Raw genomic sequence first — 18,043 nt, 5'->3', positions numbered from 1 at the left:
AAGAAAATAGAATATGAATACATATAGCAAATCACTTCAAATTCTCATTTTTTTAATTTTTTTTTCATTTTTTTACACCTTCCTTCTTGTAAATGTTCTTCTCATATATTTTTTTGTAATATTTTGACTTTGTTTTTGTGTATTTTTCCAAAATGACTGTTGGTTTCTTATCAGATTACGACTTTAAACCTTCTTTTAATATTTAACTTATGATTTTTCGTCATATTACAATGTTTTTCTTGTAAAATTCCCACCTATTTTTTTTATTAAATCTTCTCATAATTATGACTTTATTTCTGTAATATTTCTGATCATATTCCTGTAAAATTGACTTTGTTTTTGTGCATTTTTCCAAAATGACTTTTGTAAAATTCCCACCTATTTTTTTATTAAATGATAACTTTGAATGATCTTCTCATAATTATGACTTTATTCCTGTAATATTTCTGACCTTATTCTTGTAAAATTGACTTTTTCTGCAAAATATATATATTTTTAAATGACAATGTCATTCATTGATAAGAAAATAGAATATGAATACATATAAAAAATCACTTCAAATTCTCACTTTTTGTTTTTTTTTTAATTTTTTAATTTTTTTTCATCTTTTTACAACTTCCTTCTTGTAAATGTTCTTCTCATAATTATTTCTGTAATATTTTGACTTTGTTTTTGTGTATTTTTCCAAAATGACTGTTGGTTTCTTATCAGAATACGACTTTAAACCTTCTTTTAATATTTACCTTATGATTTTTCGTCATATTACAATGTTTTTCTTGTAAAATTCCCACCTATTTTTTTTATTAAATCTTCTCATAATTATGACTTTATTCCTGTAATATTTCTGATCATATTCCTGTAAAATTGACTTTGTTTTTGTGCATTTTTCCAAAATGACTTTTGTAAAATTCCCACCTATTTTTTTATTAAATGATAACTTTGAATTATCTTCTCATAATTATGATTTTATTCCTGTAATATTTCTGACCTTATTCTTGTAAAATTGACTTTTTCTGCAAAATATATATATTTTTAAATTCATTGTTTTGTTTGTTTCTAATAAAATTACGTCTTTTTTCTTTAATATTTTATTCATGATTTTTTTCTCATAATATTACAATATTATTATCGTAAAATTCAGACCGATTCTCATTAAAATATAACTTTCTTTTAATATTTTGACTCAGTAACGAAATTAAGATAGTAGAGATACAAAAATAGAATAAGAATACATGTGTAGGGGGGTACTGTTGTGCTTTTCTTGAGACTGCATTTGTTTCTAAAATTGCAACTTTATTATATTTAATTTGGGGTCTATTTATGAGACCTGCTACAAAGATAAGCGCCACAATATGTAGCATGTTCGAGTCCACTGGAATCCCATCCAGTACAAAGTTCTGTACATAACATTTGTATCCGTGTACTGAGTAGTAGGTACTTTTTTTTTTTTTCATTTGACCTTCTCTAAACTCCTGAATGCACATGTCCGTCTCTTCAGTCATTCGGTGGCGACAAGCGCAGCTCCCATGGTGCATTTCTTCTTCAGTGCATCACAGCAGCGTCCGAGTCGGTGCCATCGGTAAAACTGATTCCAAACGCTCAGTCGGGGTTGACGTGAAGTCGTTGGTGAAGTGATCGGTCTTGCTGCCGTCATTCGGGAATCCCGTTAGTTCCCACAGTTGGTCAGCTCCCCTTGGATTTTCCGAACAATATGGGACAGGTCCAAACTCTGTGTGAGAGTCTTCAGTAGCATCTCGTCCTCTTGAAGACCACACATGAACTCTTCATAGGACAGTTCACCTTTTGGGGGGGATACCACATGTATAATGTACTCTTCATCTACATTTTAAGACAGGGGTCTCAAACTCAATTTACTTGGGGGCCACTGGGGCTAGGGTCTGGCTGAGACTGGGTCGCATCAGGTTTTAAAAAAAAAAAACAAAAAAAACGCATTTATTAAAAAAAAAAAAAAAAATTGCTTTGGTTCCAATTTTCTACAATAAAAGCTCTGATAAAACTGCACAAAATACGATGAAAAATAAATAAACAAATCAAGAATAAATCAGTAAAAAATAAATATAATAATATTAATAAAACGGCAAATAATAAAAACTTCAGAAACCACATATAGTTGGTGGGTAGACAAATTATTTTTTTTCAGATTAAAATGAACAAAGCATTTTATTTATTTTATTTACAACATATTGCGCAACCGCAGGGTCACATGCTAACTCGCAAACTAGAGAGCTAGCGACCTAAACGGTAGCCTTCAAGTTATTTCCTTTCAACTTAAATAGCCAAAAACTTACCACTTCCACACGGATAGGGAGGATAACTATTAACAGTTATTTAACCTTTAACATGAACATGAATCAAACGTAATAATTTTTTCTGGGTACATGATACCATACAGCATCCATATCAAACTTGCGCGGGCCGCACTAACATTAAACTTTCATATCAAGGCAAAGGCCTCAAAAAAGTGTCCTGCGGGCCACATTCGGCCCGTGGGCCGTGTGTTTGAGACACATGCTAACTCGCAAACTAGAGAGCTAGCGACCTAAACGGTAGCCTTCAAGTTATTTCCTTTCAACTTAAATAGCCAAAAACTTACCACTTCCACACGGATAGGGAGGATAACTATTAACAGTTATTTAACCTTTAACATGAACATGAATCAAACGCAGACTATATATTTTACACGTAACAGTCCACCTGGTATTATTGTATCTGTAAAATTGTCATGCAATCTGCTATTATTATTTATTATTTTATATTTATATTTAAATATTTGAAAAATAATAAAATATTATAATAATTACAATAAAATTAAAATAATAATAATTATATTATTATTATGTAAAATATGCAAATATAACAATAATATTATATATAATTAATATAATAATTAGCATTAATATAATAATTATAATAATCATAGTAGTTCTAATAATAATTATAATAATAATAATAATTATTATTATTATGTGCTTGTGTCCCTTTTTTCAGGAGCACTTTGTAAACAACAGACCATGTCAAAAAAGGAAATTGATAAAACCATCAAAAGGTTGGCTCAGGCCATGATGCCAGGTTGTATGTTGACTTTAAATGAAATACTTTGGAAAGATTGGGCGGGCCGTATTCAAACACTTGGCAGGCCGAATGTGGACCCCGGGCCGTAGATTGCCCACCCCTGTTCTAGCTTCAAAATGAAAAAAAAAAAAAAAAAGAAGCGGTAGTAGTAAATCTTACCATCTCCATTGATGTCAATCTTGTCAAACACCAAGTCAGCAAACTCCTGTGCTTTAGTGTCATCAGGAACTCCATTGATTGCATGAATAGACTGAATGAACAGATAAAAAACATCACATCAGTTCAAGCATACAGCATGCACTTCTTTGCTCAACCACTAGATGTCGCTTAAGTGCAGGTTTGGGTTGGCTCCTCTCTGCCATTCACACAGATTCCCGCCTTGTGTTTGATTGAGAACCAAGGGTGGCTTCACACTTGACCAAACCAACCGCACAAGCAAACCAAAACAGGCCACTCGCTGACAAAGATATGAGCGTCAACATTTTTGAGCCAAAAGTTGTGCCTTGGTTAATGTCAATCACTTCCAGAAGGTCCAACTCAAACCAAAACAGACTGTAACTAAAGTACAATTAGAGTTATACATGCAGAAGATAACATATATATATATGCTTGCTGACAAAGATATGAGCGTAAGCATTTTTGAGCCAAAAGTTGTGCCTTGGTTAATGTCAATCAGTTCCAGAAGGTCCAACTCAAACCAAAACAGACTGTAACCAAGGTAAATTTTCCCACAGAAAATAATATAAATCCAATTCATCCGGACAACCGGAAATGTAAACGCCAAATGTGAACGCCAAACACATTTTATAGACAACAATTATAAAAATATAATTATATATATATATATATATATATATATATATATATTCAGTTCCAGAAGGTCCAACTCAAACCAAAACAGACTGTGTAACCAAAGTAAATATATATATATATATACGTATATATATATATATATATATATATATATATATATATATATATACTTTAACCAAAGTAAATATGTATATATATACTTTGGTTACAGTCTGTTTTTGGTTACAGTCTCAAACCAAAACAGACTGTAACCAAAGTATGTATGTATATATATATATATATATACTTTAACCAAAGTAAAAAAAAAAATATATATATATATACATATATATATATATATATATACTTTGGTTACAGTCTGTTTTTGGTTACAGTCTCAAACCAAAACAGACTGTAACCAAAGTATGTATGTATATATATATATACTTTAACCAAAGTAAAAAAATATATATATATACATATATATATATATATATATATACTTTGGTTACAGTCTGTTTTTTGTTACAGTCTCAAACCAAAACAGACTGTAACCAAAGTATGTACAGTGAAGAAAATAAGTATTTGAACACCCTGCTATTTTGCTATTTCTCCCACTTAGAAATCATGGAGGGGTCTGAAATTTTCATCGTAGGTGCATGTCCACTGTGAGAGAGATAAACTAAAAAGAAAAATCCAGAAATCACAATGCATGATTTTTTAACAATTTATTTGTGTGATACAGCTGCAAATAAGTATTTGAACACCTGTGTATCATCTAGAATTCTGACCCTGAAAGACCTGTTAGTCTGCCCATTAGAAGTCCACCTGCACTCCATGTATCATCCTGAATCAGATGCACCTGTTTGAGGTCGTTAGCTGCATAAAGACACCTGTCCACCCCATACAATCAGTAAGACTTTAACTTGTAACATGGCGAAGACCAAAGAGCTGTCCAAAGACACCAGAGACAAAATTGTACACCTCCACAAGGCTGGAAAGGGCTACGGAGCAATTACCAAGCAGCTTGGTGAAAAAAGGTCCACTGTTGGAGCTATCATTAGAAAATGGAAGAAGCTAAACATGACGGTCAATCTCAATCGGAGTGGAGCCCCATGCAAGATATCACCTCGTGGGGTCTCAATGATTCTAAGAAAGGTGAGGAATCAGCCCAGAACTACACGACAGGACTTGGTCAATGACCTGAAAAGAGCTGGGACCACCGTTTCCAAGGTTACTGTAGGTAATACACTAAGACGTCATGATGTGAAATCATGCATGGCACGAAAGGTTCCCCTGCTTAAACCAGCACATGTCAAGGCCCGTCTTAAGTTTGCATATGACCATTTGGATGATACAGAGGAGTCATGGGAGAAAGTTTTATGGTCAGATGAGACCAAAATAGAACTTTTTGGTCATAATTCCAATAAGCGTGTTTGGAGGAAGAAGAATGAAGAGTACAATCCGAAGAACACCATCCCTACTGTGAAGCATGGGGGTGGTAGCATCATGCTTTGGGGGTGTTTTTCTGCACATGGGACAGGACGAGTGCACTGCATTAAAGAGAGGATGACTGGGGCCGTGTATTGTGAGATTTTGGGGAACAACCTCCTTCCCTCTGTCAGAGCATTGAAGATGGGTCGTGGCTGGGTCTTCCAACACGACAACGACCCGAAGCACACAGCCAGGAAAACCAAGGAGTGGCTCCGTAAGAAGCATATCAAGGTTCTAGCATGGCCCAGCCAGTCTCCAGACCTGAACCCAATCGAAAATCTTTGGAGGGAGCTCAAACTCCGTGTTTCTCAGCGACAGCCCAGAAACCTGACTGATCTAGAGAAGATCTGTGTGGAGGAGTGGGCCAAGATCCCTCCTGCAGTGTGTGCAAACCTGGTGAAAAACTACAGGAAACGTTTGACCTCTGTAATAGCAAACAAAGGCTACTGTACCAAATATTAACATTCATTTTCTCAGGTGTTCAAATACTTATTAGCAGCTGTATCACACAAATAAATTGTTAAAAAATCATGCATTGTGATTTCTGGATTTTTCTTTTTAGTTTATCTCTCTCACAGTGGACATGCACCTACGATGAAAATTTCAGACCCCTCCATGATTTCTAAGTGGGAGAAATAGCAAAATAGCAGGGTGTTCAAATACTTATTTTCTTCACTGTATATATATTCAAAAATTATATAATATATAATTTTATATATATATATATTCAGTTCCAGAAGGTCCAACTCAAACCAAAACAGACTGTAACCAAAGTAAATATATATATATATATATATATATAGTATATATACTTTAACCAAAGTAAATATATATATATATATACTTTGGTTACAGTCTGTTGTTGGTTACAGTCTCAAACCAAAACAGACTGTAACCAAAGTATGTATATATATTCAAAAATTATATATATTATATATATATATATATACATAAATATATATATGTAAATATATATAAATATATATATATATATTCAGTTCCAGAACTCAAACCAAAACAGACTATAACCAAAGTAAATAAATAAATATATATATATATATATAATATAATATTCAGTTCCAGAAGGTCCAACTCAAACCAAAACAGACCGTAAATATATATATATATTTACTTTGGTTCCAGTCTGTTTTGGTTTAAGTTGGACCTTTATTTTGTACAACACGAGTCTTTGATGTGACCCCAGGGCTCACCTTGATGATGAGAAGTAGTTCGTCGCGGTCAATGCAGCCACTGCCGTCGAGGTCGTATAGTTTGAAGTACCAGCGCAGTTTCTGATGCACCCCCCCCTTCAGAACTAGGCTGAGAGCAGCGACGTACTCCATGAAATCTATGAAACCGTCCTTGGACAGGAAACACAACCCAATTATCAACAATATCAATATGGCCAATACATATTCATATTCTTCTATTCTTCTCAGTTTGTTGATACAGTTGATTCAGTTCTTATTTTTTCTACTTTTTTCACCTCTCTTTTCTCATAATTATGACTTTATGTCTGTAATATTTTGACTTTATCTTATTCCGTGGTATCATTTTTCTTTAATTACAATTGTATTCATTGTTTTGTTTGTTTTGTCATGAAGAAAGAAATATTTCATTTATGATTTTTTTTGTCATACTATGTTGTTCTGGTAAAATTACAAAAATTTTTTGAAATTAAATACTTTTTTTTAAATATTTTTATTTATTTTTCAATTTTTTCTCTTAATATTATGACTCAATATTTTGACTTCTTGTTCCTATTCTGTCATCTTTTCTTTCAACTTTCTTCTTATAAATGTTCTTTTCATAATTCTGAATTTAATCCTGTAATATTTTGACTTTATATTATTATGCAATGTAATTTTTTTTAATTACAATTGTATTCATTGTTTTGTTTGTTTCTCATAAAGTTGCGACTTTAAACCTTTTTTCATTAATATTTCATTTATGATGTTTTTCATCATACTACATTGTTCTGGTAAAATTACAAACAATTTTTGAAATGAAATTGTAACTTTTTTTTTAATATTTTGATTTATTTATAATATTTTTGATATAAATTTTTTTCTCTTAATATTATGACTCAATATTTTGACTTCTTGTTCCTATTTCTGTCAACTTTCTTCTTATAAATGTTCTTCTCATAATTCTCATAAGGTTACGACTTTAATCTTTTTTTCATTAATATTTCATTTATGAATTTTTTCCTCATACTACGTTGTTCTGGTAAAATTACAAACAATTTTGAAATTAAATTGTAACTTTTTCTTTTAATATTTTGATTTATTTTTCAATTTTTTTCTCTTAATATTATGACTCAATATTTTGACTTCTTGTTCCTATTTTCATCTTTTCTTTTAACTTTCTTCTAATAAATGTTCTTCTCATAATTCTCATAAGGTTACAACTTTAAGCCTTTTTTCATTAATATTTCATTTATAATTTTTTTCGTCATACTATGTTGTTCTGGTAAAATTACAATTATGAAATTAAATTGTAACTTTTTCATTTAATATTTTGATGTATTTTTCAAATTTTTTCTCTTAATATTATGACTCAATATTTTGACTTCTTGTTCCTATTTTTCAATTTTTTTCTCTTAATATTATGACTCAATATTTTGACTTCTTGTTCCTATTTTTTCTAATAAATGTTCTTCTCATAATTCTGAATTTAATCCTGTAATATTTTGACTTTATATTATTCTGCAATATAATTTTTCTTTAATTACAATTGTATTCATTGTTTTGTTTGTTTCTCATAAGGTTACGACTATAAAACTTTTTCATTAATATTTCATTTATGATTTTTTTCATCATACTACATTGTTCTTGTAAAATTACAAACAATATTTGAAATTGAATTGTAACTTTTTCTTTTAATATTTTTATTTATTTTTCACATTTTTTTCTCTTTTTTCTCTTTATTATGACGCAATATTTTGACTTCTTGTTCCTATTCTGTCGTCTTTTCTTTCAATGTTCTTCTCATAATTCAGAATTTAATCCTGTAATATTTTGACTTTATTTTTGTTTTTCTGAATTTAATGCACTGTTTTGTTTCTCATAATATTACGACTGAAATTTTTTTTTTTTTTAATATTATGCTACTAAAATTGAATTTTTTTATTCTCGTAAAATTACGACCTATTGTCATTAATTTTAAACTTTTTTTCTTAATATTTTGACTTTATTCTTGACTCTATTTTTGTCATTTTTGCTGCTGTTATGTTATTTATTTTTTAGTTTTCTTGTTAAATTATATTTTTCGGACTCCCCTGCTTTAGGAGTCCATTAACGATCCTGTGTGGTGCCTCTTGAGGGACATAAGTGTAAAGCAGTTGTACTACTACTAGTAGTAGTACTAGTAGTAGCAGTAGTAGCACAAAGCAGACGTGTGAACACAATGGATGCATTCAAGAGTCATAAATAAATTGTTCTCACATCATTCAGATCGAAGGTCGTGAACATGGACTCCACGTAGGAATTGGACGTCTCCGACAGATTCCTCAGCCCAAAAAACTTCTTGAACTCGTAAAAAGAAAGAAGTCCAGATGGGCACTCGGTCATAAATTTGCGGTACCACTGGTGACTCTCACAAGCGGTTAGATCCTCCACAGCGGAGCCGTTGTTTCCCATGACTGATTTCTTGTCTTCAAGTGGAGAAAACCCTTGGCCAGATCGTTACCGTGCACCGTGCCGGTTACGTGCAAAGCTCCCAAGTGCTAATCTACTTTGCTTGCCCACCGGGTCTTAAGTATTTAAAGAGACCTTAAGAGCAGAGAACGCTGCCCCCCTTATGTGACCCAGCTAAGGTGTGTGCCAAGCCAACAACGAAAAACTGGGATGGACCGGTGTACAAATACATAGAATGTGTACTTTTGGATCTTAGTGAGGTTTTAAGTAGAACTACGGTGACCAAAAACTCTTCAAGACCAGACTCAGCAATGAGGAGCTCGACCATTCTCGTCACTTCAAAAATGGCTTTGGGCATGCTTTATGCTACTAAAATTATGATTTTCTTTTGTAATAATATTATATTACGCTCATAAAATTACCAACTATTCTCATTAAATCATAACTTTTTTCTCATAATATTTTGACTTTATTATTGTTGTGAAATCGATGCTGGTTTTTTTTCCCATTTCTTTCCATTCAACTTTCTTCTTCCATTCTCGTAAAAGTTGAACTTTTTCCACAATGTCATATATCAAAAATTCCAATTTTGTTTTGTTTGTCATCGATATTTTTTCTTTAATATTTCAATATTATGTTATTAAAATAAAATTAAAATGTTACGTTATTTTGGTCAAATGAGGACCTATTCAACTTTTTCTCTGAATATTTTGACTGAATTCTTGTAAAAATGACTTTCAGTTTTCTTCTTGTACATTTAACTTAATATTTTGACTTTATAGTTGTAAAATCACTGCTGTTTTTTTTTACCCATTTCTTTTTATTCAACTTTCTTCTTCTATTCTCGTAAAAGTTGAACTTTTTCCACAATGTCATATATCAAAAATTCCAATTTTGTTTTTTTTGTCGTAGATATTTTTTCTTTAATATTTCAACATTATGTTATTAAAATAAAATTAAAATATTATGTTATTTTGGTCAAATGAGGACCTACTCAACTTTTTCTCTGAATATTTTGACTGAATTCTTGTAAAAATGACTTTCAGTTTTCTTCTTGTACATTTAACTTAATATTTTGACTTTATAGTTGTAAAATCACTGTTTTTTTTTACCCATTTCTTTTTATTCAACTTTCTTCTTCTATTCTCGTAAAAGTTGAACTTTTTCCACAATGTCATTTATCAAAAATTACAATTTTGTTTTGTTTGTCATAGATATTTTTTCTTTAATATTTCAACATTATGTTATTAAAATAAAATTAAAATATTATGTTATTTTGGTCAAATGAGGACCTACTCAACTTTTTCTCTGAATATTTTGACTGAATTCTTGTAAAAATGACTTTCAGTTTTCTTCTTGTACATTTAACTTAATATTTTGACTTTATAGTTGTAAAATCACTGCTGTTTTTTTTACCCATTTCTTTCCATTCAACTTTCTTCTTCTATTCTCGTAAAAGTTGAACTTTTTCCACAATGTAATTTATCAAAAATTACAATTTTGTTTTGTTTGTCATAGATATTTTTTCTTTAATATTTCAACATTATGTTATTAAAATAAAATTAAAATGTTATGTTATTTTGGTCAAATGAGGACCTACTCAACTTTTTCTCTGAATATTTTGACTGAATTCTTGTAAAAATGACTTTCAGTTTTCTTCTTGTACATTTAACTTAATATTTTGACTTTATAGTTGTAAAATCACTGCTGTTTTTTTTTACCAATTTCTTTCCATTCAACTTTCTTCTTCCATTCTCGTAAAAGTTGAACTTTTTCCACAATGTCATTTATCAAAAATTCCAATTTTGTTATGTTTGTCATAAGATTATGGCATCTTAACATCTTTTTTCTTTAATATTTCAACATTATGTTATTAAAATGATGACTTCTTTGGGCTTAATATTATGTTATTTTCGTAAAAGGAACCTTTTGACTGAATTTTTTTAAATTTTATTTTGACTGAATTATTGTAAAAATTACTTCTGTTTTCTTTCAGTTTTATTCTTGTACATTTAACCTTATTTTTATTTCATATTTCTTTATGCTCATACATTTTTTTTCCACAACATAATTATTTTCTTTCTTTTAAGATTATTAAGTCCTTTTTTTAACATTTCAACATTATAGTATGAAAATTAAGATTTTTTTTTCTCCTCACAATATTAGGACATTATTCTTGGAAAATTTCCACCTGTTTTTCCATTTCTTTTAATTTTTCTTTCAACGTTTTTCCAGTAATTCTGACTATATTCCCATAATATTTGGACTTTATTCTCATCGCATGACTAATTTTATCCATTGTTTTGTTTGTTTCTCATAAGGTTAAGACTTTAAATCTTTCGTCTTCAATATTTCCATATTATTCTACTAAAATGATTATTTTTGGTCATAATATCATGATGTTATTCTTATTAAATTACAACCTCCCCGCATTAAATCATAACTTTTTTTCTTAATATTTGGATTTTATTCTTTTTAAATTACTGCTTATTTAACTACTGCTTTATTTTTGCTGCTGTTGTCATATTTATCTAACTTTTCTTGTTAAATGATATTTTTTTGAATGCAATGGTGTGATAAAAGAAAACAAAACAGCTACAGGCCGCACTTTGGACACCTCTACCTTAAGAGTCTAATGACCCCAGACAGTGTACATAAGTCTTTAAGTCTTTAGATAGAATCTTGAGGGACAAAACTGGAATGGCGTTGCACCAAACGGGCCGAGCTAAGCTGCACAAATACAGTAATGTCAAATCATCTTGCCTGTAGATTCTTCACATTTCATACGGCAGCATAATGAATTCCTCTCAAGTGCAGAGAAACCGGACGGACCGGTCCGGCTTCTTTCCATCGCGACTAAGAGTTAAGGTGCTATGGAAGGAAACGGACGTCTAAGTTTGCATGGTAAAATTGTCATATAAATCCACCATTATGTAGCAAAAAATAATATATATTAACTAGAAAATTCCCGTGGAAATTTTGATTTGTCACCTGTGCTGTGAACCTCGGGCCCGGTGTCTGCCGTGCCGCGCCGCCGAGCAATGCCGTGCGTACATTAGACGAGGAATTGAGCAACAAAGCTGACATGCTGAAATGCCAACATGCTAACAGTTAGCATTGTAGCGGCTAAAAAGAAAGCACAGAGTCTCAAAAGTGAAGAGTCAGTCCCATAGCATCCCCACATCATGTGTGTATTTGCCTTTAGAGAGCGGCAAATTAGCTAAAATGCTAACATGCTGAGAGCAAGCTTGGTAGCATCTAGCAAGTAGGTACCATGTCCCAAAAGTGTTCAGGCAGTCCCATAGTGTCCCGACATCATGCCATGTGTGTATTTGGCTTTATAAATGAGTAAATTAGCCACAATGCTAACATGCTAAGAGTTAGTATGGTAGCATCTAGCAAGACAGCCTCAGGTCCCAAAAGTTTGCGGCAGTCCCATAGTGTCCCACATCATACCATGTGTGTATTTTCCTTTGGACATGAGTATATTAGCTAAAATGTTAACATACTAGCACCTAGCAAGAGAGCCTCAAGGTTAGAAAGTGCCAAGGTTGTCCTATAACCTCCCTGCATCATGCCATGTGTGTATTTGCCTTTAGATATGAGTAAATTAGCTTAAATGCTAACATGCTAACGGCTACCATGATAGCACCGAGCAAGATAACTTCAAGTCCCAAAAGTGTTAAAGCAGTCACAGTGTCCCCACATCATGACATGTGTGTAGTTGCCTTTAAACTTGAGTAAATTAGCTTAAATGCTAACATGCTAACAGTCATCATGCTAGCACCTAGCAAGAGAGCCTCAAGTTTAGAAAGTGCCAAGGTTGTCCTATAACTTCCCTACATCATGCCATGTGTGTATTTACCTTTACACATGAGTGAATTAGCATAAATGTTAACATGCTAACGGCTACCATGCTAGCACTTAGCAAGAGAGCCTCAAGTTTAGAAAGTACCAAGGTTGTCCTATAACATCCCTACATCATGCCATGTGGGTATTTGCCTTGAGACATGAGTAAATTAGCTTAAATGCTAACATGCTAACAGCTACCATGCTAGCACTTAGCAAGAGAGCCTCAAGTTTAGAAAGTACCAAGGTTGTTCTATAACTTCCCTACATCATGCCATGTGGGTATTTGCCATTAGACATGAGTAAATTAGCTAAAATGCTAACATGCTAACAGCTACCATGCTAGCACTTAGCAAGAGGGCCTCAAGTTTAGAAAGTGCCAAAGTTGTCCTATAACATCCCTACATCATGCCATGTGTGTATTTGCCTTTAGACATGAGTAAATTAGCTAAAATGCTAACATGCTAACAGCTACCATGCTAGCACTTAGCAAGAGAGCCTCAAGTTTAGAAAGTACCAAGGTTGTTCTATAACTTCCCTACATCATGCCATGTGGGTATTTGCCTTGAGACATGAGTAAATTAGCTAAAATGCTAACATGCTAACAGCTACCATGCTAGCACCTAGCAAGCGAGCCTCAAGTTTAGAAAGTGCCAAGGTTGTCCTATAACATCCCTACATCATGCCATGTGTGTATTTGCCATTACACATGAGTGAATTAGCTTAAATGCTAACATGCTAACGGCTACCATAGCACAGCACATCTATATAATGTCATGAACTGCATTTTAACTGACTGTGGCAAAACTAAGGAAATTAAGTAAAAAAAAAACCATAAACACGGAACTCTGTAAGGTGTTTGAAATGTAAACATGCAGATGCGTTGAGGCTGCGTATTAACTTCGTCTGTGGCGTGCGCTTCAAAAGTGCGTTTTGACAAAGGTCACCGGCGGTGGTCAGCTCACGTTGGGCTTTAGAGCGGATTCTTGATCCTCTTTGGAGTCATCGTCATCTTTACAGTTATCTCCTTACAGGAGCAACGTGGTAAACGGGGAAAAGTAGGGCAGAGCGCCGTGTGCCGTCAGTGGGACGTGACTAATTAGATTGGACTTGAGTAAGAGTCAGCATCAATACGCATCGGCCTTAACGATCCCTGACGTGATTCATTACCTTTGCTTGAATATGTTATTATATATGTTGTTTGTAACTATGTTCTATATTTGTTGCTCAGCATATTATTTCATTTGAACATGCATCAGATTCCAATTGAATGCATCCCATAATCAGTTCCCAGTTCCACATGTCCAAAAGGAGTAGGAAGAAGCAAAGCTTATTAAATCCTACCCCTCCATCTGGTACTTTTACAATCACTAACTCTTACATTTGTTCACTTCCTGCTTTCAATTATACAGTTTAAGGCAGGGGTCTCAAACTCAACTCGCAAACTAGAACACTAGCGACCTAAACGGTAGCCTTCAAGTTATTTCCTTTCAACTTAAATCGCCAAAAAATAACCACTTCCACACGGATAGGGAGGATAACTATTAACAGTTATTTAACCTTTAACATGAACATGAATCAAACGTAATAATTTTTTCTGGGTACATGATACCATACAGCATCCATATCAAACTTGCGCGGGCCGCACTAACATTAAACTTTCATATCAAGGCGGGGGCCGTGTGTTTGAGACCCCTGGTCTTGAGACACATGCTAACTCGCAAACTAGAGAGCTAGCGACCTAAACGGTAGCCTTCAAGTTATTTCCTTTCAACTTAAATCGCCAAAAACTTACCACTTCCACACGAATAGGGAGGATAACTATTAACAGTTATTTAACCTTTAACATGAACATGAATCAAACGTAATAATTTTTTCTGGGTACATGATACCATACAGCATCCATATCAAACTTGCGTGGGCCTCACTAACATTAAACTTTTATATCAAGGCGGGGGCCTCAAACTAGTGTCCTGCGGGCCACATTCGGCCCGTGGGCCGTGTGTTTGAGACACATGCTGACTCGCAAACTAGAGAGCTAGCGACCTAAACGGTAGCCTCCAAGTTATTTCCTTTGAACTTAAATCGCCAAAAACTTACCACTTCCACACGAATAGGGAGGATAACTATTAACAGTTATTTAACCTTTAACATGAACATGAATCAAACGTAATAATTTTTTCTGGGTACATGATACCATACAGCATCCATATCAAACTTGCGCGGGCCGCACTAACATTAAACTTTCATATCAAGGCGGGGGCCGTGTGTTTGAGACCCCTGGTCTTGAGACACATGCTAACTCGCAAACTAGAGAGCTAGCGACCTAAACAGTAGCCTTCAAGTTATTTCCTTTCAACTTAAATAGCCAAAAACTTACCACTTCCACACGGATAGGGAGGATAACTATTAACAGTTATTTAACCTTGAACATGAACATGAATCAAACGTAACATTAAACTTTCATATCAAGGCGGGGGCCTCAAACTAGTGTCCTGCGTGCCACAGTTGGCCCGCGGGCCGCGTGTTTGAGACCCCTGCGTTAGTGGGTTCCAGGAATTTCGGCATCCACAGAACTGACGCCATGTCAAACCCGTTCTTATCACAGGAGGTTGCTACATCCTTCTGATGGGGCGCTATGGAGGAGACCCAGGTCTTGCTGCCCCTTAGGCTGAGTCTCCAAGTTGTTTGCGGTTAATATTTCTTCCATCCGTTTCAGCTGGCGTTTACAGTTAAAAAAGGCCTCCCGAAACGAGGCGAACAAAGGGTTCCGTCCATCTTTGTCCCCGTGTTGACGATCTTTGCTTTGCTTTTTGAACGCGTCCTCATGGCTTTTGAAGATGAGACGTCCAGGTTCCTCAACTCTGGGTTTAGGATCTGCTAATGTCGTCTTCAGGTGTGTGACTGTTTTGCTCTGCTGATCGCCGACGTTGTTGTGGCCTTCTTGGTCCTCGATGACGCCATCGTACCTTCTGAGAATGTGTTGCTTGTCATAGAGGTCACACGGCCTGTTCCTCAACTTTTCATTCTCTGTCCACTCCTTCTCCAGTCGAGATTCCGCTTGATCCGTCGTTGTTTTTAGATCACCTTGATCTTGCAAAAGACACCAAAATACCTGAGCGTCTGTCTTCAGATGATAAACTTCTGTGTCATCTTTATCCCATTGAGAATCCAAGTTGGACCAATCGGTCATGGTGTCCGTTTTCTCACTTAAGATGTTCTCATTTTCTTCAGGATCTCCATTGTTTGTCTCCACTTTTCCATGAAGGTGCCTGTTCTGTTTGGTGAAACTGGTTTCTTGAAGATCTTTTTCATGATTCCCTAAATGATCATTGTCCCATTGAGATTCAGAGTTGGACAAATCAAGAGTGATGGGTTCCTCTGTGTTCTCACTTAAGATGTACTCATTTTCTCTTGGATCTTCAACATGGACCTTGCAGTATCCATTGTTTGTTTCAAAATGAGTTTCATGGAGCTGATTGTTCTGCTTTTCTTGGTGTTCTTCTTGCTCGATTTGAATATTATCCTTGTCTCCTTGCGATCCAGTGAGGGACAAATCAGCGACATTGCTTGGTTTCCCACACTGGAGGAACCCATTTTTTATTGGATCTTCAACTTGTACCTTCCAGCGTCCGTTATTGGGTTCTGTCTTTCCACTCAAAGATTCAAGTTGAGCCAACTTTTCGCTGAAGAGCTGCTTCTGCTCAGTCAGCCTGTCCTCGTTTTTGCGAAGATCTTCAACCTGGTCCATGAAATCACTTTTCTTTGTGTTCACGTTTGTGACGACCACTTTGTCATCGAGAAACCTGTTCTGCAATGCTAATCTGACCTCGTTTTCTTGAAGATCTTGAACTGGGTCAAGACTTGGAGATCCACGCATCGAGTTTTGTCGAAGCTGTTTTATTTGTGAGCTTTGGTTTTTCTCCTCGGTCTTTAATTCCGACGGTTCTTCGCTGACAGTCTCGTCAAAGCTGCCACAGCTGCTGCTTGGAGATAATATTTCATCCATGTGCTGGAGTTCCAGGCGGGTCTGAAGATCATGTATTGTTTGTTTCAAAGGGGTAACAAGAGAGTTAAGCTTGTCTATGACTTCATGTTGTTGGACGATTTCGTTCCTTTGCTTCTCTAACATCTCGTCTTTGCCACTGAGGAGGGTCTGAGATGTCTCGAGTCGGAACTGATGTTCTTTGACTGCCGCCTCGAGCTGAGCGATCCGTTCAAGGTGTTCAAGATCTTTGACGGGTCTATGTTCTCTTAATTCTTCTCTCGTCTGATTCTGCTTTTTTACAAAAGGATCTTCATCCGCATGGTCGCTGAGTTTGTTGTTCAGTTTTTCATTCTCTGCCCATGCCTTCTCCATGAGGGACCCGGCGTGACCGAGCCTCCTTAGTAGCTCATCCTGATCTTGCAGTTGACACCTCAGCGTCTGCAGTTTGGTTCTCAGACGATACATTTCAGTTTGATCCTCGCCCCTCAGAGATTCGGCGTGTGCCAAATCAGCCGTCATGGTCTCCGTCACCTCATTCATGAGGTTCTCGTTTTCTTTCAAGACTTTGACACGTGCTCGAAGGTTTTCGTTTTCTTTCTCGGTCGTCACGGCCCACCTTTCAAGCTGGGCCACCTCGTTAATGAGGCATTCGTTCTGTTTCATCAAGGTGTCCTCCTTTTCTTGAAGGTATTTAATTTGCATCCTCAAGTGCGTCTCCATCTTCACGCTCCAAGACTCCAGATGAGCCAGCTTCTCACCGAGGAGCATGTTTTGTTGACTCGACATGGCTTTGTTGTCTTCCAGGACTTTAACTTGTGCCCGCAGTTCTTCATTCTCAGCCTCCATATTCACCCTCCACATTTGAAGGCGTGTCCGCTTGTGATCCACAAGCTCATTTTCCTCGATGGCGTTCTTTTGATCGTTGAGTTCTTCTGTATCTTCTGCCTCCATCTTGACAGTCAAAGAGTAAGGTCGAGTCAGCTCTTCATTGCGTGACGTCTTCAACTCCGTCTGTGTTTTGTTGTTTCCTTGAATGTCCTTAATTTGGACCCTCAAGTCTTTTTTCTCTGTTTCCAACTTGACGCTCTGGGATTCTAGACGAGCCAGTTCATCATCGAGGAACCGTTTCCGCTCCGTCAATATCGACTTTCTAGTTTTAACATCGTTAAAAGTCATTTTCCAAATGCTA

The 18,043-nt window shown here is 35.0% G+C and overlaps 1 protein-coding gene across 1 annotated transcript; it reads right to left on the bottom strand.

Moving 5' to 3' along the window:
* Window positions 1–1,435: 1,435 nt before the first annotated feature.
* On the bottom strand, window positions 1,436–9,614 carry guca1ab.2 (guanylate cyclase activator 1Ab.2). The gene is made up of 4 exons (XM_078798441.1): window positions 8,826–9,614; window positions 6,591–6,740; window positions 3,253–3,343; window positions 1,436–1,800 (listed from the first exon to the last, which is right to left on the bottom strand). The coding sequence occupies exons 1-4, from the start codon at window positions 9,018–9,020 to the stop codon at window positions 1,667–1,669; spliced, it is 570 nt and encodes a 189-aa protein (XP_078654567.1). The 5' UTR covers window positions 9,021–9,614; the 3' UTR covers window positions 1,436–1,666.
* Window positions 9,615–18,043: the final 8,429 nt, after the last annotated feature.

Source organism: Doryrhamphus excisus, linkage group LG18 (assembly GCF_037039965.1).
Source record: "Doryrhamphus excisus strain RoL-2023G ecotype Guam linkage group LG18, RoL_Dexc_Guam_v1.1, whole genome shotgun sequence".
Lineage (NCBI taxonomy): Eukaryota > Metazoa > Chordata > Actinopteri > Syngnathiformes > Syngnathidae > Doryrhamphus > Doryrhamphus excisus.
The sequence above is the reverse complement of the archived record's forward strand: the minus strand, read 5'-3'. Positions and strand labels throughout refer to the sequence as shown.

Excerpts from the sequence above, each read along its gene's own strand:
- guca1ab.2 (XM_078798441.1), bottom strand. The coding sequence starts at position 9,020 with ATGGGAAACAACGGCTCCGCTGTGGAGGATCTAACCGCTTGTGAGAGT. Across the intron at positions 6,741-8,825 it reads CGACCTTCGATCTGAATGAT|GACGGTTTCATAGATTTCAT; the intron begins GTGAGAACAATT and ends TTCCTGTCCAAG. Across the intron at positions 1,801-3,252 it reads GATTGACATCAATGGAGATG|GTGAACTGTCCTATGAAGAG; the intron begins GTAAGATTTACT and ends CCCCCCCAAAAG.